General features: G+C 41.1%; 1 protein-coding gene across 1 annotated transcript in view; it reads right to left on the bottom strand.

Moving 5' to 3' along the window:
• The window catches only part of LOC104530587 (potassium voltage-gated channel subfamily H member 5), a 65,320-nt gene that overhangs the window by 18,194 nt on the left and 20,457 nt on the right, over positions 1–26,669 (bottom strand). Inside the window, exons 4-5 of the mRNA XM_010175226.1 lie at positions 23,001–23,129; positions 1,655–1,770 (exon numbers count right to left, since the gene is read on the bottom strand). Coding sequence (XP_010173528.1) covers positions 1,655–1,770; positions 23,001–23,129 — 245 coding nt within the window. The remainder of the gene's footprint in view (positions 1–1,654; positions 1,771–23,000; positions 23,130–26,669) is intronic.

Below are 26,669 nucleotides of genomic sequence, written 5' to 3'. Positions count from 1 at the left end.
GTGGAGTGCTTAGGAGCTCCCATGATACTGTAGAAGTATAATTATTATTCTTAACATAATATCATGCTGAGTTTGACATGGTGAGTGGGTGGCAAGTGGCTGTGGAGACCACTGAACGAGAATGATTATTTCTTTCATGCTGCATGAATTTTTAATTTTAAATCACTAAAGAATACACAATAACTTGTTAGTCAGCTGCATTATTCTTGTGTACAACTAATGATAATGGCTAATAATGGTTAAGCCTGGTAAAGGTGGGCAGTACATTCTGCAAGGGATGAGCTGTGATAATAACGCTCCTCCTCAGACACAAAATTATGGAAAATGGGGCCTGTACAGTGATGGCACAGCTCCACTCAGGCTGCATTCCTGACAGCACTTCGCCTACAAAGCATTTTGCAGCTATCAACGACTTGTAAGAGAGGAGATTGCACACTCTCCAAACAACCTATTCCTGGGTACAACCTTCTCCTTTACCTGAGCTTTTCCTACTGCTTGATATAAATCCTCCTTGCTGTGACTTAATTCCATTACTTTTTCTCTAGCTATAGTGGACCTGGTGAACAACTTCCTTCCTCATTCTATGCAACTGCTTTAGACTTACTTGAACATTGTTACCGTATCTTCTCCAGTCTTCCCTCCTCTAGACTAAACCAATAATGGATATAACTAGATTAACAGAGTGCTGAAATGTCATGAATCAGAAAAGAAATACATGAGAGTAACTCAGCAGTCATCCAAGCTATTCGGATGGGAAAATTCATGTGAAAATATCACACTGCCAACTCCTGAAAACTGTTGGTTCACATTCTGATTTTAAGTTCCACTAAAACCAGAAAGGAACAAATAAAAAAACCCAACAACAACAAAAAATTAAAGCTGCTACCAGTTCTTAGCATCAAACCCAGGGCAAACTCTCTGGCACATGGTGGCTAGGGCTGTCATTTTCAGTAGCCCAGATATTCTGACCATATATTTTTGACCTGTATATTTTTTATGAAGATGAAAACAGTACCTCTGTTTCATCAGTTAACCTGAAGGCATTCACTTGTTGCACCATCTGCACTGTTAAGGAGATGTTTGCAACCTGCCAAAGAGTTCATTTCATCAGTTCTGAAGAAAAAAATTATGAGGAAAAATACTGCAGGAATTACTTTGCAAGAAAATCCAGATTAAGGTATATCTGTCAGTGTGCCTGTACAACCCCAGGGACCCAGACAGGGATACTTACAAAGAGGTTTCTCAAACAATCCCATTTCCCCAGGAGAGTAACTGATCATCTATAGGGCTCAAGAACATCAAGTCTGGTTCCATGTTGCCATGAGACAGCATGCAGAGGAGCACACTGTGCCCTGTACCCCAATTTAAGCAACAACCAGCAAAGTGGGAATTACATGCACAGAAATAGGGCCATGTAAGCAGAAGTGACCTACAGAGACCGTTTTCAAGACTGAAAGAGCATGACCTGTTCCAGAAACATGGGCTTGGCACATAGCGCTGCTTTAGGATGAGCAGAGGAGAGGATGAAAAATATCAGAGTTGGGAAATATTTTCCTCTAAATATATTATTTATTAATGGGAATAGGTTTGTTTTTTTATCCCCCCATCTCTTCCTGCCTTACAAAGGGAGCGGGCTGGTGTCTGTCCCACTTACTTCGGCTAACCGGGAGTGTTTGTGCACCACCTCAGCTTTGTTCATCGGCGTTAGCTGCTGCAGTACGCTCCGGCTGTTCGTCAGGGCCCGTGTCAACCGAGCAAACTTTGTCCAACCTGCAGGAAAGGAGGAAATTGTGTCAGAAATACTCAGACCTCATTCATCACTCTTAAACCTCCTTTGTGTTCACTGATATTGAGACTCAGACTTGAATAGTTTCTCTAAATCGCTGCACAGAACAGCTTCAGGCTCCAGGCTTAAAGACCTTGCAAAAATACCTCTGCTTCAAGGCAACCACGAGTAAATCTGAGTAAAATCAAAATTCTCTGGCTTGTTCTTTCTTCTGCCTTCTGAAGACATTGTGTTAGAGGGATCACATTGTGCTTTCAGCCTTCTGGGAAGTTACTCTGCTGCTGCTATCTAATTCTAAGCCACTGAAGTTAATGCAAAGGCTTCCCAAGTCTGCAAATCCTGCCCAGCTACAGAAAGGCTCCTGCTGATTCAGGGCCACTGGAGCAGCCCCAAAAGTCTGATCCTTAAGTCTTTACTATTTCATGCCACAACTAGACATCAGGGACAAAACTAAGACAAAAAAACCCCAGCAAAAATCAGGGCTGCATCGATAGCAATGCTTCAGATGTTTTTTAAAAAAAAAAACATTGATACTTTAAAGACAGATTAAGCACTAGATTTTAAATGGCATTAAGAAATACATTTAGCTGCTAAACTAATGATAAACAGCTGCCTTAATAGTAGCTTGAGACCAACACACTGGGCCACCCCTGGGGAATTTTTTCTGCAGCGTTCAGAAAAGAGCAATCAGAGTTCGTTACTGACAGCAGCACCGACTTGGGAACGTGTCATCAAGTCATTTTCTAGAAAAAAGCCCAAACGTGACAGCTGGCGTGGATGCGTCAATGGATGAGGTAGATCAGTGGTAGCAAAGAAAACGCCAGGGGTTTAAGCAGTGTAGCACCTTGGTGTTAAGCAGGAAAACTGAAAATTCAAATATCTGCAGGAAGGAAATGCCTCTCTGAAAGCACTGAAGAAGATGCTCAACATTCAGTTTAGCCATGCACAACTTGACATTTACTACACAGATAGTTATGGACAGGAAATGGGTTCAGGAGAATGTTTTACATTTATTTAACTTGAATGCTGAGTAGACGAAAATGTTACATCTAAGAAAGGAAACACAATGTTTCTACATTAGCTTGGTTTATTTTTAAATGTCTGTTATCTGACAGGAGCCAGGGACTCGGAAAGTTTAGGGAAGCCCTGGGATAGATAAGATGAAAAGCAGAGAACAGACAAGACAATAAAACTTCAAGAAAAAAAGAATTTACAGTTCGGCTTTGCAACTTACCGCATAAATATCACATTCACACAAATGTAAATCTGCTGTTCACCCTTTAGCAATAAGAACAGATCTAAATATCGTGATACACTACCAGCACAGCATAAACCATTTGTCTGGCTGTTTATATATGACCTCAAAAATGCATGTAAAAAATGCAGTGTGAAAAGGTAAAAAAATAGAAGTATTTTATTAACTTTTCAAATCTAAATGTGAACTGACTCATGCTTCCCAAGCTTACAGGGATGTTCAATTAGGAACATGCACTTTCTGTATTAAACAAGGTGAAAAGAGACTAGAGTGCTCCGAGTATGAACTATTAATTTCTCTGAAAAATTCTTGTGGTTTTCTTTTTCCTAACTGTCCATAAAACTGTGGCAAGGAGACAGCTTTAAGACAAAAGTCAGAACTGTTCTTTATCTTTCTTAGCCAGCAATTTCAAAGAGCAAGCGAGCACAGTAACAGCATCGTGACAGCTCTGCCTCGACATTTCTCATAATTGCTGGAGGCCACAGTGCATCCAGCTGATTGCTTTTGGTACGTTGAAACCACACTGCAAGAACCAGAGAAAAAAAGCAGTACCCCTCTGTGAAGTGGTCACCCACCTTCAGACCCCAGGCAGGTACCTACAGACACATGCAGCAATCTCCTCCCCTGGAAAAGCACTTCCCTGTGGTCCATGGAGACAGATTAATAGAATCATAGAATCATTTTGGTTGGAAAAGACCTTTAAGATCATCAATTCCAACTGTAAACCAAACACTGACAAGTCCACCACTAAACCATGTCCCTAAGCACCACATCTACACATCTCAAATACCTCCAGGGATGGTGACTCAACCACTTCACTGGGCAGCCTGGTCCAGTGTTTGACAACCCTTTTGGTGGCAAAACCTTTCCTAATACCCAAGCTAAACCTCCCCTGGCACAACCTAAGGCCATTTCCTCTTGTCCTATCACTTCATACTTGGGAGAAAAGACTGACGCCCATCTCGCTACACCCTCCTTTCAGGTAGTTGTAGAGAGCAATAAGGCCTCCTCTCAGCCTCCTTTTCTCCAGACTAGACAAATCTAGTTCCCTCAGGTGCTCCTCAGAAAACCTGTGCTCTTCAGGCCAGTCCCCAAGCTTTAGTTTGTCACCTTGCCCCATAGAGCTGATACAAGTTGATGGAAAGGAGCTCAGCAAAGCCAAAACTATCACAGCCAAACTGCTGTATTCAGTCGCAAACGCCCTAATTTGTCACATCCCAGATTTGTCAGCTACTCCAACTCTGACAGGAACCTCACAAAGTTCCACAAGGAGAAGTGCAAAGTCCCGTACCTAAGAAGGTACCACTCTATGCACGAATATATGTTGGGGGCCACCCACCTGGAAAGCAGTTTGGCAGAAAAACCTGGTGGACTAGGTTGAATACAGCAACACACCCATGCTGCAAAGAAGATGAACGGTACACAGAATCACAGAATGGTTGAGGTTGGAAGGGACCTCTGAAGGTCATCTAGTCCAACCACTCTGCTCAAGCAGGGACTGCTAGAGCACATGGACCAGGATTTTGTCCAGATGGTTTCTGAGTATCTCCAGGGAGGGAGATTCCACAACCTCTCCGGGCAACCTGTTCCAGTGCTCAGTCACCCTCACAGTAAAGAAGTTCTTCCTTATGCTCCCTTGGTTGTATTAGACAAAGTATCCCTAGCAGGCCAAGGAAAGTCCTTCTGCTCTACTCAGTACTGGTGAGGCCAGTTCTGGGCTCCCCAGTAGGAGAGAGACATTAACATTCTAAAGAGGGTCCAATAAAGGGTCATGAAGATGATTAAGGGATGGAAGCATCTTTCCTCTGAGGAACGGCTAAGAGAGATGGGACTGTTCATCCTGGAGAAGAGAAGGCTTTGGCAGGGGGAGGGGATGATATTATTAATGTATATAAATACCTGAAAGGAGGATGCAAAGAAGATGGAGACAGGTTCCTTCCAGTGGTGCCTGGTGACAGGGACAGATGCAATGGGCACAAAATGAAACACAGGATGTTCTGTCTAAACATCAGGAAACACCTTTTTACTGTGATGGAGCACTGGAACAAGTCACCCAGAGAGGCTGGGGAGTCTCCCTCTTTGGAAATATGCAGAAGTCATATGGACAGGGTCCTGGGCAACTGGCCACAGGGTGCCCTGCTTGAGCAGGGTGGTTGGACAAGATGACCTCCAGAGGTCCCTTTCAACCTCAACCATTCCGTGATTCTGTGACCTTTCTGATGGCTGATGGTTAATGATTCAAGATTTATTTTATTTTCTGAGGTTTAGGGCATTGATTTATACAGTGATTAGGTGACAATTTGGAGAAGAGTCAGGTGCTGGCAATGATAGGAGATGGATTCATGTACTCTCTAGAAATCCTTTCCCACGCTGCTTCACAGGCTGAGAGATCCCACTCACAAAAATATAGGTTTTAAAAATGCCTTTCCTCTTATACAAGCAAAACTGGTAAGAAATCCCTTGTCATCATCTTAGGTAAGAAAAATATTTGTTCTGTGTTAACCACAAATACAGAAAGTCTGGGGAAGTTGAGGAAGATGTACCACATGGAGCTGGAGGATTAAGAAACATACCAAATAACAGCAATCCTTTAACTGTAAAAATAAAAAGAAAGAACTAAGATTTTTCAAATACTCCTTTTCCACTTTGGTGAGATCATCAATGTCATGTGAAAGATAGAAGCCACACATTTTAGCATTCAGGGTTACCACTCTGCTCATTTGGTCTGACCTCTTCTTTTCACGAGGCAAACCATTTCATTGTGTCCTTTCTCCACCAAGACCAAAGCTTTACTTTGTGCTTGAGTAGACCTTTTGTAAAAACCCTTCCAGTCTCATTTAGAAACTTCACATTTTCACATTTCTTCAGCCCTGTGATTCTGGTCGTTGGAAGCAGAGAATACACTAACATGACTTTTTTCTAATTCAGCACAAAGTCCAGCACTGTTCTACCTGCTCCAATCTATCCATCTGCAAGAGTGTGAAAAAGTAACAAGTTCTTTTTTTTTTTCCTATTTACAACCCAAGAGAATTAAAAACATAGCAACAGCAAGATGCTGGGGTATGAGTGGGAAGGTGAAAATGTATACAGGCTGCCTTGTGTCTGAAATAATCTGTACAGGGTACATTTCTCTGTTTCTTGACCTTGTTGTAGACTAGATAAGTTCAGAATTATATTTAAAACCAATGTGCATATCTAAATAGACCAGGCAAAATTTGAATAGCTGCCTACTGCTGTCAATGTTTCTTCAAACGATTCTCTTCTTTCTTTTCCGCTATAGACAGAAACTTGAAAAGAATGATAATTTTATCCTATGTATTAGTGACCGCCTGTCCTCATAGGTATTTTCAGTCTGGAAGCAGCACAAATAGCAGGTGTAAGAGGGAGAAAAGACTACTCATAAGAAAAAGCAACACTTCTGATGCTCTCTTCAGCTCAGCTGTATTGTGTCTTTCTTCCACAGCACCACTTGAAAAATAATACCCTGAACTTTTACCACTGCACTCAAGTACTTAGGAACAAAAAGCAACATCATCAGATCACACACCAGATCAGGCCAGCAGCTGTTTCTTACAAGAAGTTAAACTGGGTATTTCAGAGGAAGGTGTTAACTACTCCAAATGGAAAATTCTGGAATAATGTACACATAAAATGATTGTTTCCCCTGGTTCTCTTGAACTACTTTCTGATTCATGGAAAAAACAAAAAAAAAAAAAAAAACAAAAACCCCAAACAACAAAACAAACAAACAAGCAAACCCCAGAAGAATTTGTACCCCTGCTTTAAAAAAAAACAAAACCAAAAAAATAACCCAACAAAAAAACCCACCTCATGATCTGCATTCATTCCCATGATTCAAAACAAGGGTCTGTTCTTAAACAGGAGCCTAGCAAAATATTTCCCTGTTCCTATGCATTACTCAAAGAATTCTTGCATTCTACTCAAGAAACTGAAGATTCAGGTTCAGCAACTCTGTACAGTTACAAAAACAGTACATGAAGAAGGCAAGCATGCCTTAGACATGAACTAAACTAGTCTCTGCCTTGGCCCAGCTGTAATGCTGTCCTTCCAAGCATGCAACTTTCTTCTTCCTCTGTGTGTTTTAGTCACAATTAAATACTTTACATCCACAAAATATTCTCTATGTGTCTTGTTCTAATTAGGCCTGCCAATTTGACAGCCCTCTGACTGCAGGGCTAACTGAGCTGGGGATGACTTGGTGGCATACTTCACACAAAGGCTGAGCCAAAGGTTTCTCTTAAGAGAAAAAAAAAAAGGAGTACTAAATTAATTTTAAAAAAATAAATTGGTATTTCTTTCAAACCTTAGCTCCTACAAGATGAGTTGAAGCTGTTAACATTGTGCCAGGATGCTCGAGGGAGTGCAGGAGCATGGAAGGGAGGTAGGCAACAGTCAAGTGAAGCAGACAGAGTGCCTGAACACCTCTCCTCCAAGGGGGAAAAGCTTTCCAGATGGGTCTAGGATGCTCCCTCAGTCACTCTCTAGATTCATACACCACTACAGAAATGATGTGGTGTCTAAAGGGGAAATAGTATTTCCAGCTTTCTTGTCAATGGTCCTATATGTAGGGAGGGGATATGTAGAGGATACCCTGTAGAGAGGCATTAAGTTTACCCCCTTAGAACATGATTCTATCATCCTTCCACCATCAGAGTCCAAACTATCTCACTCCCTATAGCATGTGCCATTCCATCAACTACTACTCCAAGAGTAGTATTTTGTGCATACATCTTTCTTCCCGAGATCCTGAATACAACCTTTGTGTTTTATACTGGACAGCTGGGATGGGAACAGCTCTGCAGCACCTGCTCCCCTAACAACTCAGCTCCACCACCACACTCACTGCTTACTCTGTGTTCAAGGACATTCTGCAAACCACACTCTTGCACTGCCATAGGGACTTCTCTCCCCGCCCTTCTGGTCACCAGTCTCCTTGCCATTAATATACCCTGCAGACTGATCCAGTACAGAAACATTCTCATCCATCTCCAACACTCACTTCTCTGCTGCCTTCTCTAAGAGAAATGTCATCCAGGTCGAAGATGTTGATGCAGTGTATGGCAGAGCATAAAAAGGACCAAGGTAAAAGTTGCCCAAAGAAAGCACAACAAGGGAGGCTTCCCCAAGCAGAAGTGATGCTGGAAGTGACAGGATAAAATCACTGTTTCCTAATGGCTATCTGGAGACAAAACTTTTAAATCCCTCTGATTCCACTCAAGGTCACAAAGCAGGCAAAGAACAGGTTAGACTCTATCCAAAACTGTGAGCTTCCTGACGGTGCTCCCACATGCCCCAAGGAGCAACTCTTGGCACCCGTAACACATGGACACTGCTGCCAAGAGGCTGTGTCAGACGAGGGCAGTGTCCTCTGCTTGGGAGAAGCCCCTGTGCAGGCACAGGCTAATAAGCAAAGAAGATGTGGGCTCTTTTGCTCCATGAGTGCTTAAGTCACCTTCCCTGTATAAGCCTCATTATTCAATAGGCCAACCCATTGCCTTCAAAGATAACAGCAAATATTTTCAAATATAAGTATATGCAAGTGAGAAAACCTTTCAAATTCTCCCCATGATTTAATTAGGAGTTGAAAATCTGCAATCTCTCTTACTGGATTTGTGTACAGGTCTGAATATGGATTTAGCCACCTAGTTAGCAGCCACACTGAAAAAAAAAACCAAACTAAAATCTCTAGTTCATAAACTATATTGTGTTATTTGAAAGCTAAATTCATACATCAGAGTTTATGAAGAGTTTAAAATTCTCAAGGCAAGAAATTGATGCACTTGCTCTGAAAATCTAGACATGCCTAGTTCCCCCTAATAAAACATTAGTGTATCTCTACTGGGTTGCAATTAACCTTTTTGTCAAGGTTTGTCTCGTCTTAAAAGGATCAGAAATAATGAAGCCTTTTAAATCAGTCTAACAGGGAACTATCCAATATCTCAGATTGCAGTGAAAACACTTTAGTTAAGAATGATATTGTATGTAAAAAAAACACCCACAAAGGGTAATTACAGCAACGCTTGTCTTGATTCCTGCCTGCAGGAGTGTAAGTAACACCTCCAGACCATGCAGACGCCCTTCTTCTCCTCTCACTGTGGACCACAAAATAGTTAACACACAGAATGCTTAAATAATATATACTCTATGACTTACACTCAAAAGCAGAGTTAGCAATGCTTAGAAATAGGCAGTTTGGAATTCAATTGATAACACGGATCATCCTTTTGCATCAATAGTTAGCATCTACAAATCTCAACTATTTCTATAAGTTCAGACAGTAAAATCATTTAAATGGTTGGGTGTTTGCTCTTTGTCGCAGGTAAAATATGGCTGAAAGAGCTCATTGTCTCTTCAAAAAACTTAACCATCCTGGTTTTGCTTTGTTAAAGACAGAGGGATAAATGGGATTCCTGAATAAATAGAATAATAGTCAAACAAAGCACAATCACTCCCATGATGCAGTAAAACCATTTACAGACTGAAGAACCACAGTGTCTGTTCAAATGTAATTCAAAATATTAGGATAAATGTCTCGATTTGAAATTCTGTGCGTTCCACTGTCTGACAATGCACTGCACTCTTGGGATAATTTTTACATCTGACCTCTGTTCTTACTCAGTTTTGTATTCCTAGTTACCATCCACCTACTGCAGCTACTGGGGAGCTCAAAATGGATGAAGAATCACAGGGTAATCTTGGGAATATCACTTTACCTCTCTGAGCTTCAGTTTCTTCTCCTTAAAATTAAGATAATGCTAATGACCTACTTTGCAAGCCATTTTGAGATCTACTGATGAAAAGTGCCAAGATTTATACACCACTAGACTACATTTGGTATACAATGTATTTCTAAATTTAATTCTGACAGAGCTGTAAATTTACATTGCACAACTTCTCAAACTTCATGCTTCTGCAACTAAAGCTAAACTTCATACACACACACAGGGCCACCAAGGAATTGTATCTAACAACTATATAAAAAGAGTCACAAATTTTGTGAAGAAAAAAAAAGCAGAAAAAAAAAAAGACTAAGTACTCTATATGTCAGTCAACTGGCTTTTAAGAGTTTGTCAGATAGCAAAATGGTGCCATTCCATGGTCAAGAAAAAAGGACTACACCAGCCAAAAGCTCAGGGTCAAAAGGAAGGCAGATGCTAGAAATTAAAAAGCAGTATATAATAAAGCACACAGGGATGGGAAGAAAGAGTGAACAAGTATGTGAATGAGAAATTATGGCTTATGAGAACGGACAGAGGAAGCTAAAGACATATGGGAAAAATCTTTCTCTGGCTAGATTTATTAGAGTAACAATGAAGTTTTTAAAGAACTCCCAGAGTACGACCAAAAGGCTTTCTGCATCCATGTGCAGAAAGGGCAAACTGGCTGACCCAAGTAATTACAGGCTGCTCAGCTTGATCTCAGTGCCAGGCAAAATGAGAGAAAAGACGATCTGAGTTTCAATATGTTTAATAAAAAACCAGGAAAGGAACATAATGAATGGCTGTCAATACAGAATGATGTAAAATGCCCCACAATGTTAATTTCATTATTTGATAAGAGTATAAATTTAGTTCAGGAAGACAGCCAAACGTCTTGACAGAACAAACTGCAAGCCAAATGCAAGAACCAGCCAGAGCCACAGCATATGCATGATGTATGCCCAAGAGGCATAAGCCAGGGCAGCTCCCCATACCAGTGCTCCCTTGCTGGGGCTGGACTGGGCAGCAATGTGGACCATTGACTTGATGACAGCCTCAGCAGCTACCCCAGTTTGCTCCCATCTGCAGCCAAGGACCTTCCTCCCAATAGCTCCCAAATCAGCACAGCCACAGTGCTCATCACGTTACATCATCTCATCCTGGTGCTGCATTTCAATCACCCAAGAGACACACGTTGGCCAGATCCTCTTGTATGGTAATCTTCACTGAACTGATGCTGTGTGACACTCTTGACAAAATATTGAGACTATGTAGTTCAGTAGATTACTGAATGGATTAAGAACTTGCTATCTGGCAAATATCAAACAAGGAGTAGTGGAAAATGGTAAAAAAAAACTATTAGAGAGTCTTTTGGACCCCAGTGGACAGGCTCCCTTCTGTTCAGTGCTTTTTTTCTATGGTTTGAAAGTCATTACAAAATGACTGATAAAATGTCTAGATGACACGAGGATTAGAGGAATGTTAAACAGCAGGGAGGGCAGTCATGTAGGATGATGTGCTTGATAACTGGGCATGTGCTGTTAAAACGTGTTTTAAATGGAAATCAGGTATCTAGGCAAAAGCAATGCAAATTGTATCTCCAGTACAGGAGGGGAAAATGTCCCTAATAAAGAACAGTTCTGAAAAGGATCCAGAGGTCTTAGTAAATGAGCAATTCAGCATATGGTTTGCTTTGGCAAAAAGTCACCTACTCCTTGGTTATCCAACAGTAAGAGCTAGGCTTGGAGAGGCTGAGCAATGGACAATATTGAGGAGCTAGTTGTGAACCCACCTGGCTACAATACTGGTGCACAAACTGACTGGGGAGCTGGGAGGCTGAAATCCACACCACCATAGCTTCATCCCTCCTGCAGCCAATAAAATGGATTAAAGTGCAGCTAAAATGTCTATGTGTCTGCCATCAGCAGACCTGCAAAATCAGGCTACACAGAGGTTTAAGGAGCTCAGCTCAGTTACGTTATCAAAAGAAGGTGAAGCGTTGACTTGATTATATATGTAAGTGCCTTAGTGGGAATTTTTTAGTACAGTGGAAAAAAATGCATAAGAAGGTGCCACTGCAAGAAGCTGAAGCCAGGTTAATTTAAATATGACACTGTTTTAAAGCCAAAAGTGCAATGAAAAAGAAAGAAAAATATGAAGGAATGGGGTGGATCCTCATTCTCTTCAGACTTCTAAATCAATACTGAATGTTTGTCTGCAGGAGATGGTTTAGTTACACACAAGTTCATGGGTTCACCAGAGGAGTAACAGTGAAATGTTAATGGCCTGTGATACACAGATTAGACTCTTAAACTCTCTAACTCTACTATATTTGTACTTCTTATTTTATAGATGGTGTTCAGTTTTCTACATAGAAAGTGTATCCATCTACAGTTACTGTTTTAAAGATCAACTTCCTTTTTAATTCAATCTCGCACAGGGTTAGATTTTATTTCAAAGGGATTTATTTTTCACTGCACATTAAACTTCCAGAAATTTACAGACAGTTAATGTGCATTGTGCGTTACTGATGGAGCACACAAAGGCCTCAAAAGGCAGTACTAGATTCAGAAAAGTACCTGATTTCTGCAAAAGAAACGAAACAGCCCTGAATATGGAAATTCTCTCTTCTTCGTCATGGTAGGTGTCTGACCGCAGCAAAGCAAGAAAGGTGGGGGGGTTGGGGGGAGGGGAACAGCAGAAATAAGGCCTTGGAGCATCACTCTGTTTTGCTAATTAATGGGGGTAGCAAAAAGGACACACACACCAACTTGAAAATAAAAACAAACTACTTTAGTAAGTGGTACAAAGATAAACAGGGTAATGCACCTCATCATCACTACATAAGAGAAAGCAGCATGGTGATTAAGAAAGATACATCACCAATTGCCCAAATACTTCACCATCATCCAGACCTGATGGTATCATCAGCTGGGGAGCCCCGATCACAGCAAAGGACCTGTGGAACCTTTCCCAGCAATTGGGAAGTCCTACACAGTGTGTCCACTTGTAGGTGAGGTCTCCATCTTTGCTCTGAGAGGGTCCTGCTTTTATACACTTTTACAAATAAATTACATGATGAAAAGTAAGGCAACATCTGGCATGTCGGCTTCACTTTGCTCAGGCACACCTTGGATTTGGCCAATATCCGAGATGCATCTGGGAAGCTACTATTTTCTTCCCTTGGCTTCTCCTTAAAGCCTGGCCAGGGCCCAAGGAGGAACCAAGGAAGTTCTTATCGATCCAACTTTGACCACCTACTTCTGAACAAGGCCAGACACCTGGTCTCATGGCCTTGTCAATAAATCACTCTCCCTTGGAGTTCCAACCAAGGCCTGGCCAGGGCCCAGGGAGGAGCCAAGGAAGTTCCTTTATCTTCCCAGCTGTGAACACGAGCTTCTAAACAAGGCTGGACACCTGGTTCCACAGCCTTGACAACATCCCCTTGAACAGAACAAGATAAATATATTCTCATAGTATTTCATCTATACTACCTATTTTGTTAACGAGCAGGCATATTTCATTAATGAGCTGGTTATATAATGTTGGGCTGCAAGAGGTCAACTTTAGTTTGAGGTCTACTGCCCAGGCCTCAGCATTTCAGTCAGTCCTTTGACCTATAGATAAATCACAACCTTCATACTATCTCTTCTGTTAATATGATCTTAGATTTAGGTATCAGACATAAAGGCATTACTTCTTGTTTTTTGGTTAACTTCTTGTCATCAGTCCTGGCTATGATTTGCATTCCTTTTAAAACATGTCTAATCAATTGCATATAACAGGGAGTTCATAAGAACATTTTAGCCAAGTACTATTTGAGAGGTGAACTTAAGTCTGGTCTTATGTCTTTTTACACTGAGAATAGTTGTTCAGATGACACTGTGGATGGGTACAATCTTCTCCAGGAGATAGTGATATTAACAATAGTTTTACGGTTAACGTGCCCTCTTCTGTCCATGAAAATCAATCAGTGTTCGCATCAGTGTTTTTATCAAGTCACGTGTGTAATATCCTCTTTCAAATGGACCATTGCAGTAAACAGGTAAATTTAGTTGTACAGGATCTATAAGTGGCTTTTCTCCAAGATGCCCACACTTTTGGGGTGCCCATTTCACCAAGCCTTCATGATCCTCCTTCTGAGGAATCTCCAATCCAGCTTGGGAAACTTTTGCCTGATTATATGCAACAGAATTATGAAGTTGTTTTAAAGTGTCTGTATTACTATGAGTATCAACATGGACTACGGTTACTTTAGTTCTTTGTACTATTTCCCAAATATCTTTCCACAGTTCCTCCCCCCAGACTTTCTTGGAATATATTTTCCAATCTTTCACTATCCATGTTGGCAGCCATTAGCTACTGACCTACTAGCTATTGACCAAGAATCAGTATATAAATAGCATTCTCCTAAATCTTCTTGTTTCAAAGCCATATACGCTGCATATAATTCAGCATATTGGCTGATTTTCCCTTCTCCTGTTGTTTCTAAATTTTTTTCTAAATGAGGATGATAAGCTACCGCTTTCCAAAACTTTTTTTTTTAATATACTTGGCTGATCCATTAGTGAACCAAGCATGTTCTTTTTTGGAGAGAGTTAATTCAGCTAAAGCTTCTCCCTATTGCATTGGGGATTCTTGTTTGACTGTAAAATTAGGGTTTATTTTTTAATCACTCATGGGGACAGTAGATACTTGCAATACAATCATTTTGGGAGATTTCTTATTTTCATTTCTATTTGTGTTTGTACAGGTTCAATTTGTTCCTCCTGCCCCCAAACCTTTAATAATTACAGATTGTCCTTTAAATTTCTTGGGGTTCCCATATATTAAGGAGGCCTCCGCTCCGGTGTCAGTTAAGGCTTTTACTGTTTGCAAGGACCAATTTTTCCAAAATATCTGGAGCTTCACATGGGGTTGCCGGTCCTTCCGCACCCACTGCACCGGAGCTTGGCTGTTATTTTATTCTTGTTCATTACTTTGGACTAGTTCCCTAGTCTCTTTCCAAGGGTACAAACCAGAATATGGTCCCCAATCCTTCTCGTCCCCTAGAACAGCTGATCCACTTGCGGGGGGCCATCTGCAAGAAGATGTGAAGTCCCATTGGGGCTCCAGAGTGGGTACCTTAGGCAGAGTTTTTGCTGTCTTTTGCTTTAGAACTTAGCACTTTTTTGCTAGGTTTATTCAACCGTCTCTGTTTATATATTCGGGGCTCCAGAGTGGGTACCTTAGGCAGAGTTGTAGCTGAGTCTTTTGCTTTAGAACTTTGCACTTTTTTGCTAGGTTTATTCAACCCTCTCTGTTTATATATTTTCCATAATTCATTAGTTGGAACCCCACCAATTTCTTCATGGGACACGCCATCTTTTAATAAAGCTGTAAACATTTCATTGCAAGACAGCCTGTTTTCACTGCTCCTAGAGCTGTCCCGAGTATCTCGGTTTCCTGCACTCCCTCGGGGTCCCCATTCCCCAAGATCACCCAGCTGCTGTATTTTCTCAATTACCTCACAAAAGGGATTTCCTGTCTCATTAATGAGGAGAGTCATAATTACATTTTTATATGCCGGTGGAGCAGTTTTAGTCAGCCTATTTCTCATAGTAACAGACAAAACATTCCACATATAGTATCAGCATCTCTGATAAAAATAGCCAATTTCATCCCTTCCTCCTTCATTCTCTGTATACAATCTCACAAAGTATATCATGGATGTTCTGCACCTGGCCAGTCATCCTCTGTGGGATACTTATTATTGTACCTCTGAGCCACCAAGGCTAGGAGATTCGTATCACACATCTTTTGTCAGAACGCATCTTGCACAAAAGAATCTGAACTCAAGGTTACAAATTTCTTGGAATCCACTGAATCTAGGGTTACCCCTGCTTCCCCCTAATTGTGCAAACACACCATCCAAGACAGCAGGGGTTCCCGCAGTCTCTGTTTAAATCTCTCAATTATATAATTTATCTCACGCTGAGTATAATCCTCTACCACATCCTTCCTTACTTGCTGCCTATTATAATCTAATTCCATTTTCCATCTCCATGCCAGTCTCACATCTACAAATTCATCTGGGGAACTAGCCTCATCAGAATCTGTAGAATCCCAAATATCTCCAACCCATTTATTGGGATCCCACTGTACACCTGCTTCTGCAATCACTGAATGCACTTTCTTACGACTTACTCTTCCCCTTCATTTCTTATATTTATACTGTGCAGCTCTTACTGCAGCTTTTTTGGCTACAGGCTGATAAGCATTCAATTTAACAGCAAGCACCTTATTTTGGCACTGTAACATTACAATCTGATTCTGCAAATCACATATGTGTTGTGCCATACGGGAGAGTTCTAACAACAGTCGTTCTTTTTGTTGGTGCTGTTTCCTGTATGCTGTTAACAAAATCCAACCCCCTCTTCCCAAACCACAATTTCTTTTTCTTTTTTGATACAAAATTTCTGGATGCATTTTACTACATCCAGCAGCTTGGCATCTTTCAGCCGACTTTCCCGTTGTTCGCACGGTCCTCTGACTTTAGCCCACTCGGGAGCCAGTGAACTATAGGGGATGTCTTCCCACCCGGGAATTTCAGATGAAGTTGATTCATATCTAGATTTTAAAAACAGCATTTTGTTCAGATTCTCTCCATGAGGCCAATTGTTTTGCTAATTGACGGGGTTAGCAAAAAGGACACACACACGAACTTGAAAATAAAAACAAACTACTTTAGTTTAAAGTGGAAAAAGAAAGGCATAAGCAGGGTACAAAGATTAACAGGGTAATGCACCTCATCATCACTACATAAGAGAAAGCAGCATGGTGATTAAGAAAGATACATCACCAATTGCCCAAATACTTCACCATCATCCAGACCTGTACATCAGCTGGGGAGTCCTGATCACAACGAAGGACCTGGAGAAACTTTCCTGGCAACTAGGAAGTCTACACAGTGTGTCCAGTTGTAGGTGAGGTCTCCATCTTCGCTATGAGAGGGTCCTCCTTTTATACACTCTAACAAATAAATTACGTGATGAAAAAGTAAGGCAACATCTGGCAGGTTGGCTTCACTTCGCTCAGGCGCATCCCGGATTTGGCCAATATCTGAGATGCATCTGGGAAGCTACTATTTTAGTCACTTTCTTCCATTGGCTTCTCCCCAAAGCCTGGCCAAGGACCAAGGAGGAACCAAAGAAGTTCTTAAACCAACTTTGACCACCTACTTCTGAACAAGGCCAGACACCTGGTCTCATGGCCTCGTCAATAAATCACTCTCCCTTGGAGCTCCAACCAAGGCCTGGCCAGGGCCCAGGGAGGAGCCAAGGAAGTTCCTTTATCTTCCCAGCTGTGAACACGTACTTCTAAACAAGGCTGGACACCTGGTTCCACAGCCTTGACAACATCCCCTTGAACAGAACAAAATAAATATATTCTCATAATATTTCATCTATACTACCTATTTTGTTAACGAGCAGGAATATTTCATTAATGAGCTGTTTATATAGCATTGGGTTGGGAGAGTCATCTAGAGGTCAACTTTAGTTTGAGGTCTACTGCTCAGGTCTCAGCAATTCACATCCCAAGGAGCAAGAAAACAACTATGTCTTCATGACTGTTCAGCCCTTGCAGTGGCTGCTAAAAGTGTCACCAGCCTGTCACTGTAGACAATAACAGGGATGCTTGTCCTGCAGGAACAGGTTCAAAGCAACCTCAGAGGGTCTTCCTGATTACTAGCAAACTGTGCCCATCCAAAATGGATGATTTTAAATACCAAGAGATTATACCTTAGTATCATTCCTCTGAGTTGTCTACCCTTCACACTGGAAGCCCACCTGGTGTCCTGGCAAACGACCACTTCTCTTGTCATCCCACACAAAGTTCTTTCTCAAGGCCCAGGTGTTCCTGGATGCTACACTCTAGACCCAGATGAGAATGGAGAGATAGAGGTGATCTCCTTGGTGCCTGAAGGCACTGGGCAGTGAAACTCTGCAGATCAGAGCAATAGGAAACAGCACAACAACAAATGATGCTCTGTAGCACCAATACCCTTACTAAAGGCTTGGAAAAGTGGGCTGGGACGGATATCCAAATTGTGACCTATTAAATTACTGTTACGGATTACTGTCAAGGTGATATATTCAACAGGGTACATTGAGCTTCAGCTAAAGGTAGAAACTTCATTTTCATGCTCTAATCCCTCCACCCACTTCTATTATCACCAGGATTTATACTCACTCAAGGAAAAAAGTTCCCATGTGCAACTAGTTATATATGCTTAATAACTTGCACTTATTAAAGATAAAAAAGGACCAGAACTACAGGCTTAGCAAGGATTAGCAAGCATAAGTGCGTATTTCTGCAACTACCACACTTTTTATAGCCCTGTCACACTTCAAGATAGAGCTGTATCATTATATAGAGTTATATAACCATTAAGAGTTATAGCACTGGAAGCATTACAGCATTGTCCCAGACAGTCTTGATTATAAAAGTCTGGCTCTATCAAGTGAAAAAAAAACCCCAAAAAACAAAAAACACTTCAGGATACTGCTGTGCTATCTCATGATCCCATCTGTTAACAGCACACGGTCCTGAGTTGTAGGGTCTCTTTAACAGCTTTGCATCCTAATTCAGAATCCCATCAATATTCACCAGAACTTCCCAATCACTTTCAGCAGGTGACATACCTGATATTTCACTCAAAAGAGATTCAAGATAACCAGTGAGAATCCTAGCCAAAAAAAAAACCCAACATAATTCCAGGTTTACCTAGAGACTACATTTTTTCTTCGCTGATGATAACAAAGGAAATAAAGCCATTGCACAACTAGGTGAAACCCCATTATTAACCAAAAAATGCCGCTCTTTTTTTCTAACCTTAAAGTTTCAGTTCAATATCATCTACAGCACTCTGGTTTCATATGTTGTTAACATTTTAAGTGGCATTATTTGCCATCCTAATAGTTAGGGCCCAGAAAAATGACTTCATTTTTTTCTGACAAATAAACATAAGATTATTACCACCGTGTGCCTTTGGAGGGATTGAAAGTCTTCAGATGTTTTTAAAAGGCCATTGGGTAAAGATAGAATAAAAGCACAGCAAGCTGATAAAAGCATCCAACTGTGACCCTACAATGGTACAAACATGAAAAAGATTTTTGGGGTTTTATTCTCTGGAAGAAAATACATAATACGATCTTCTATATGCTTGTAAATGGCCTTCCAGATCTGCTGTGTAAGGCGTTCAGCCAGAACACCTGGGCATCTGGCCCTCCACCACTACAGGTAGGACTTATTGCTTAGTACTGAATCCAGATCAGACAAATGTTCATATTACCGAAGAGGAACAGGAGAAGGAAAGAAAGAGGGAACAGACAAAACATAGAACAGCTCCTTCGTGGGAAAATAAGGCATTGTCCCAGCAAACACTGAGTGCAGACATCATCTTCTGCAACACCTCCTACTCCATCACTAATTCTCACACCTGTTTTTCCACACTGCCACCATCCACAGCTCATCCAGCCACTGACTCAGGAGCTGGGACACTATGAACCACAAACCAAGTCAATGGCAGGGTGTTCTGGTGTTCTCACTACCCTCCACATCACACAGCTGCTGGTGGCTTCTTCACCCAGGAGGGAACACATGGTGGCTTACGTTTCCTTCCATTATCATCTTCACTGCTTCAATTTGAAATGTGGGGGTTTGGGGTTTTTTTTACACTTTTGCATGATTAGACACTTTTAAAGTAATTTTCCATTTACAAGGACACAAGAGTACTTTTTGGTCACTGTTACATTGCTCTACTTTGTAGGTCTCCTGCACATCACTCAGTGATGATACCAGCATGAGTAACAAAAAAACAAGTCAGCCAAATCTTTAGTGTCAAACTGTCTGCACCCTCTCAGAAAATAAGGTTTTTGACCTTTGTCACTATATTTTATTAGAGGAAGGTAGCTTTTAAATATCCTTTTTCTCCAGTCTTGCTTGCAGTCCAGTAAGTTTCAACAGCTTTCTGGACTGCAACAAATTCACCGTCTCCTGGGTGACCTGGGAAAATTTTTCATTACTTTCACTCCCTCCTGCAAGCAAAGCCCCCTCCTCCTCCTTTCTGACAGCACTAACACAGACTGAACGGGAGCACACAGGTAAGCAGAGGGATGCACCATCTGTCACAGTGCCCCAGACCTCTCTAACTCCCCTTGCTCACATGGGGCAAATCCACGTGATGTCAACTGTATTTTTTGTACTGAGGCTGTAAACAAGCATGTTTTTGAGCCTTTATTGGAGAAAAGAAACCATCTCTCCCTTGCAATGTGCTTTGTAGTAAGATAACTATTTTATTTTACTTGTATGCCCTGTTTTGACAAATAAGACAAGCACCTCAATGCTTCTGAGCAGTTCTGCATCCTCAGGACTGGGGCACCATTACCAGTCCCCCAAAACCACAGTTGCCCGTGCAAGGTCTGCACAAGATGCCAACCATGTCACAGCCACCACAATCAGATCTGGCAAACCCAACCATTTATTTCCAGGAGCCAGGACATACAAACACCCCGCGGTGTAGATACACTCATTGTTATGATTTAAATACTAAATCCTTGTACCTTGTAGGAGCGTGATATACTGAAGCTTTACAACAAAGCAACATACCTTCGAACAGTGCAGAATATATTGGTATGGAGAGATTATTGCATAATGGCATCAATATTTTATTTCTGTTGAATTTTTTATCTCAAATTTACAGCTCCCATAACTAATAGACAGTAACTCATCTGCACCATAGTTACTCATGTATTATGTATTGCATGGTCCTGGCAGAATTTCTGAAGCAAAATCCTTCTCTTAAAATGAAAAAAAAATAGCCCTTTCAATGATTAATCCCAGCACTCAACAGCAGTATTTTACTGAAATGCTTTTTACAAAAGTTTAAAAATTCTCCACTAAATTGTAATATATATGTTTACCAATCTCATAATTCAAAAAGGAAGTGGCCTGACAGCTTCTAAGCACATTGTAATGTTATCTGCAAGGACAATGAATTATGTATCTCTCATAGCACCACAACTGACAAAACAACACTGTGATTCTGGTGCTGGAAGATCCCACAATTCAACCCAATTGAGAGACAGAGGGTAATGCAACAGTGCTGTTTTCCCACCCTTGTAGTAAAATGGTGCAAATATTTGAATATGATTTTTTTTCTCTGAAGAATATAAAAGACAAGCTCTAATTTATGCAAAAGCAGAAGAAAAATCAGATCAATGGTTCAGAATTATGGAGCTCGTTGGATATATGGATCAATGTTAATCAATGCTCTAATCAAAGCACCCTGAGCAAATTTCTCAGACTCCAATCATACACCTTAAAGGCACTTGAGAGATGTGGCTGTACTGCCTTCTGTGGTGTTTGGGTTTTTTTAAAGTATGACTTCGACAGAAGTGCTCTTTAAACACACAGTCAAATCTCTGGCTGCTGACCACAATATTTTGCAATGCTCATAGTTAATACCTGACATTTTAACTAATGGTACCTTTCACAGGAGAACAGCAGTACACAAGTTATACACTTCACAGCTATTGCTCTTTCCCACAGGAATGTATATTGTTTCTATAACGGATGCCAGGTGGATTCTCCTCCTCCTCAGCCACAAGAAGGGGAGGGGAAGAGCTCAGCCCCCCTGGGGCTGAGAATCCAAAGAAGGCAAAATTAATCATTTCTGCATTTGGGAGCCACCTTCAATACATTTTCCCTGTCCTGCTGCAGCCACACACTCCTCAGAGCAACTGTGTACTACAAAAATTGGGGCAGAGACGGTGAAAAGTAGGGGCTTGGGGGCTGGTTCCATGTGAGATACATCTTGGTCCTCCCAGAAAGCATCAAATAGGAAATCCTACATGAGGACCCTTGCAAAGACTGGCTTTTCCCCTGAAGATCTCCCATGACATATTATATCCACTGCAGCAAGGAGCCAGTCACATGCCTTAAGATCTCTGCAATTAAAGTCCTTTCAGTTAACTGGCATTTATCCTAAAAATTTCAGATTATTTCCAGGAAAAAGAATTCCACATTATGGAGCTGAAAGTGAAATAAAGGAACATTCGCAGATTGCTAACTAAATTATGGATGCAGTAAAGCTTACAGGAATACCTTCTCAGCCATCATATCTCACAACTTTACTGATAATACTCTCTAGACAAATATTCTCATATTTGGTGTTAGATCAAAGAGAAGGTTTTTTTGTTTTATTTTAAGTCTATCTTTATAAATCTACTTTTCAGATATCCAAAGACATAGAATAAGTGTTATCTAGATCATAAGAAATTAGCTTAAACCCTGTTTGCATTCAAATGGCACCAATTTTTTTCTAAAGAAGATAGCTTAAAGCACACATGGCTATTGGTGAGAAATCAAGCCTTCTCCAAGTCTGAAGAGAAAATTATAACAAGGAATTAATCAACAGAAGGCAAATTCCATGAAAAGATGGGATGTGGATGCTGTAGTATAAATGCCCTTCTTTATGTATGTGCATTATTTTACCCAAAGCAATACACACATGAACCTGACACAAGACACAGGTCTGATTACCAAAGCAGAGGATGCTGCTAGATTCTCTCCACCTTTCCCCACCAATTCTCTCTTGTGCAAGGCTGCGGGTCTGGTCATGGGTTGTTAGGTGATGAGAGCATAGCACATCTCAATAAATACCACCACCAGCAGCTGTTAAATAACAAGTACAATGTCCACTGCCATGCAGTCATCATTGTTGGTGAGTTCTAAAGGACCCAAATGGGCTGTTTCTTCTTTATTTCAACTCCAGGAGTGAGAAAAGGAGGAAATATCAATGTCTCAGCACAAAGGAGCTGAAATTATTTTTTGCTAAAAAGAAGATACCAGTCCCTTAGGAGAAAGGTCTCCCAAAACAACACAGCATTAAAATGACTCAAAAACTATGTGATTTTTAGCAAATGCCAGGAAAAGTATTGAAAAAATAGTGAAATTACAAAGAGCAAGGAAGGCTTATTACTCTGGCAAAATGTTGTTAGGGAATTTCCACTCATGTGGATTTATATTTTATTTTTAAGCAGTAATTTAGGAGAGTGGTATCAGAAGTCTGACAAGTCACAAAACATTTCTTGAATTCAAGACACAGATCATAGCCGTGACATGTCTCTGTCACAGGATTGAGCTCAAACATGTACTTTATCATTTATGAAAGAAAAATACTGTATTTCATATTTACCTTTTGTTGAATCATCTTCAATTGGTTGTTTGAATAAAGTGATATCCTTAAAAGTACACAAGAACAAAACCACTTTTTCATGCTCATTTCTTATGGGTGCAATTTGCATGTAGAACCAAACTGGGGTTCCTGAAGGAAAGAAAAAGGTGACAGCAGATTGTGATGAAAGCACAAACTTTCCCAAGCCCATACACAGAATATTTCATCATTTATATGTTATTAAAATACACACGTAGTTTAGGATCATATCTAGATATTTATATATCTTCCAGATCTTTTTGGTTTACCTCCCTGAAGGAAAACAACATATTCCTATTTTTACAGAAATGTTACTAATTTGATTATCCAATAAACAGACACAGGAGACTTTATAAATCTCCATTCCAAAATAAAATATATGGTTCTTCCTCTCTTGGTCTTGGTTTTGTTGTTTTGTTTTTTTTTTCCCCAGCACATCTCAGAAATTTAGTGTCTGCAGGGGAGGCAGGTAAGAAAAAAATGGATGGATGGTATCTTTGATTCATTCCTCACATAATATGGAGCTATCAAATCTAAAACTACTGGAGTATACTGTCAAATGCTCCAAATTTGATGCTACTCCATTATTTAAGATTACTTGAGCTAATCCAGACATAGACTGTAAATGTCCTATCAGGACAAATCAGAAGAGTCAATTCCCTTTCTGTGTTTCAGGTCATACCCTCCACCTCCTCACTGTCCAGCCCACTGGAGCACTCTCCCAGTGCAGTTATCTCTATTTAGCTTTTGAAATATAGATACAAAATAATTTCAAATCCTACCACTCATCAAATAAACAGCCAAAAAACGCCTATTGTTTTTGAGTGGTTAGCATGGCTTTTGGTTAAGTCCTCACAGAGGACACCTACAGGTGCTCAGGAGCTGAAACTGGTCTGGTTCCCTCCTAGGCTGAAGGGCACATGGCAGTCCCCTGTGTACATGCAGGTCTGCTCTGTAAGGGGTGAAATCCTAAAAGACTATGTAATTTGCTTAGAAATACCCTGTTCACCTGCAGGGATGTGAATGTCAGAGATGCTTCCCATCCAGCAAAGCTCTAGGCCCACGGCCATGTCCTCTCCCTCCCAAACTTGCACCTAACATGCACTGCGCTATAAATGCCTTCACAGCCAGCTAATTACCTTTAGGATTTGATGTGCTTTCAGCCAGTTGACATAATGGCTTTTCTCCTGAGCTGCCTGAATGCCAGACTGACACATTGAGACAAGCCACTTGCCCACTGTTATCCCATGGGCACCACTGCCCCCCCCTCCAAATCTCCTCTAATGCACCATGTCTGGGAGCTGTGACAGGAACTGCAGGATAGATGCCCAAAGAGCAACGAAACCCATTTGGACTAGGACTACTGTGGGGAAGGTTAAAATCCACAAGCGTTTATGACAAAATGCAGCATGGCTAAACTGGGATTAAATCAGTAACTCACTAGCAGTAAACTGGAGAGGTGGGAGAGATGGGGAACTAATTTTTGTGATAATTCTGAAGCCATTATGCTGATTACTTGATTATCTCAATTCCCAGTTGCTAACCCAAGATAAAAGACTCTTTTCATAACATCTAAAACAGAGTGCTGAAGCTCTCTGGAGTAATACTGTACTTGCACTTATACCTGGCAACTCATCAGCACCCTTTGAAAAGGTCTGAAAGGAAGCAGGCAATATAACCTGTACAACAGCACTGACAAAAATCAAAGACAGAGGCAAGGAAGGTGGCTACTGCTGTAGTAGCAGAAATCTGGGCAAAGGCAGGCAAAGAGGTTTCCTGAGTGCTACCACACACATATATACTCACACACATATATATACTACCACACATATATATACTCACACACACACACACACATATATATATATAGAGATGCACGCCTAACGTGGTTGGTGAATAGTTGGGTGGGTAGCACTGAGGACTATATATGAAGGAACGCAGTAAAGCAGAAGCAGAAGAAAATTGTAGCAAATGTTCAGGTCTGAACCTGACACTTGCTAGCTGGGTTAAAATGGCAAGAGAGTGTGTGAAGCCAGCAGTTGTATGGATGCTGCTGGAGAACATCAGTTCTTAAAGATCATTTCTGTGCCGAAGGAAAGAAGGATGGGAAAGCAATCTGAGAATCTCAAAAATCTCCCTCTGACAAAAACATAAAGGAATGGGTGAGAAAGAAAAGATTGTGGAACATAATCAAAACCACACAGCACCTCTGGACCTCCAGTTTGAAAATGTGGGCAGGAGGATGCTCTGCAACCTCCATGCAGGAGACAGGCAATAGGTAGAGTCTCAGCAGGTGACAAACACAAGTCCTTCCACAAAGTAACTGTCTACATTTTGCAGAAATATATTCATCTACATGAGTATGCAGAAGTATATTCATTCATATCATCAGATACTATTGTTTTTTTCTCTATCTGCTCCAATATTCAGCCTGGAGGATAAGAAGAATAAGTAGGCAGTTTCTTGAAGAACCTTCTTCTGCAAGGCTCAGAGTATGACAAATGGAAGCAAACCCTGGGCAAACTAGATGTTGAACTGGAGTCAAAAGGTGAGCCTATTAGGGTTAGCAAATTGTTGAAGTTCTGGGCTTCGGGTGATGGAGAAGGAAGCTGGCAACAGATGTTAGGGATGGGAACTGTCTCAAGCTTGAAAAGAAATATGAGGACTTTTCCATAAAGTCCTTCTGTAACCCTGCATAACTTATGGAAAATATAGGCTTGGAGATCTGGGCAAAGGTGAAGATCTCATTAAGGCAACCGCACCTTAATAAATCTCTGAAGCATCATCAAGCTTCAGCAAGCAATTCACAACCCAAAGCAAAAAGCAACTGGCTTATTACAGAAAAGTCACCAAGAGAAGGCTTTCCTCTTTATACTTAAATGAAATAGAAAGGAATTGAGTTCAGGAATGGCTTGTGCTAGAACAGGAGGTGCCAGCCCAGTTAATAAGAGAAGCCAGGTCAGGGAGAGCACTGAGTCTCTGGGATCCTCTTCAGAAATCACATGGACACAGGGCATGACAGTGCTCAGCACCACCACCTGCAAAGATACCCAACACAAGTCTGTTCTGGGAAATTCCCCTAATGTGAGGGGACATCCAAGTGACTTGCACAGGAAATGGGCAGAGAAGCAGAAAATTTAGAGAATAGACATATCCATATGCTGAGGAACTAAAAAGAGGTCATTTGGAGGGCCCTCCTGAGCACCTGCGCAAACAGTTGGACTTCAGAGCCACTTTTGCTTCTCTTTTTAATTAAACTGTTGGCTAACATGCGTTGAAGCAGGCAGAACTGGAGAAATCTAAACGCATTTCCTACTGTTTAAGCGCACGTACAGGAAGATTTTGTCTAAAGAGGGAAAGTGGAAATAAAGCATAAAGCATGTGAGTTTTTTTCAAGGAGATGAGGTATCTGGGATGCTCTCTTCCACATCATTAAACTTTTATATGAGTTTGCAGTGAAATGGGGCAGTCAGGCTCAGTTAGCTCTTTTCCAAGGTACACTGTTATCTTTCTTTAACCACAACATGCATTGGAAACCTCCAGCCTCACCCTAGCAATGTGCTCCATGCCAGCACTGTTGTCCCTGATGTCCTCCCAAGTGGGAACGTGGCCTCAGCTACTGGGATGCAGGCAGCTGAACCAGAGGGAAAG

Source organism: Antrostomus carolinensis, unplaced genomic scaffold, assembly GCF_000700745.2.
Source record: "Antrostomus carolinensis isolate BGI_N321 unplaced genomic scaffold, ASM70074v2 scaffold1209, whole genome shotgun sequence".
In the NCBI taxonomy this organism is placed as follows: domain Eukaryota; kingdom Metazoa; phylum Chordata; class Aves; order Caprimulgiformes; family Caprimulgidae; genus Antrostomus; species Antrostomus carolinensis.
Note: the sequence above shows the minus strand (reverse complement) of the source record. Positions and strands in the feature narration are given on the sequence as shown.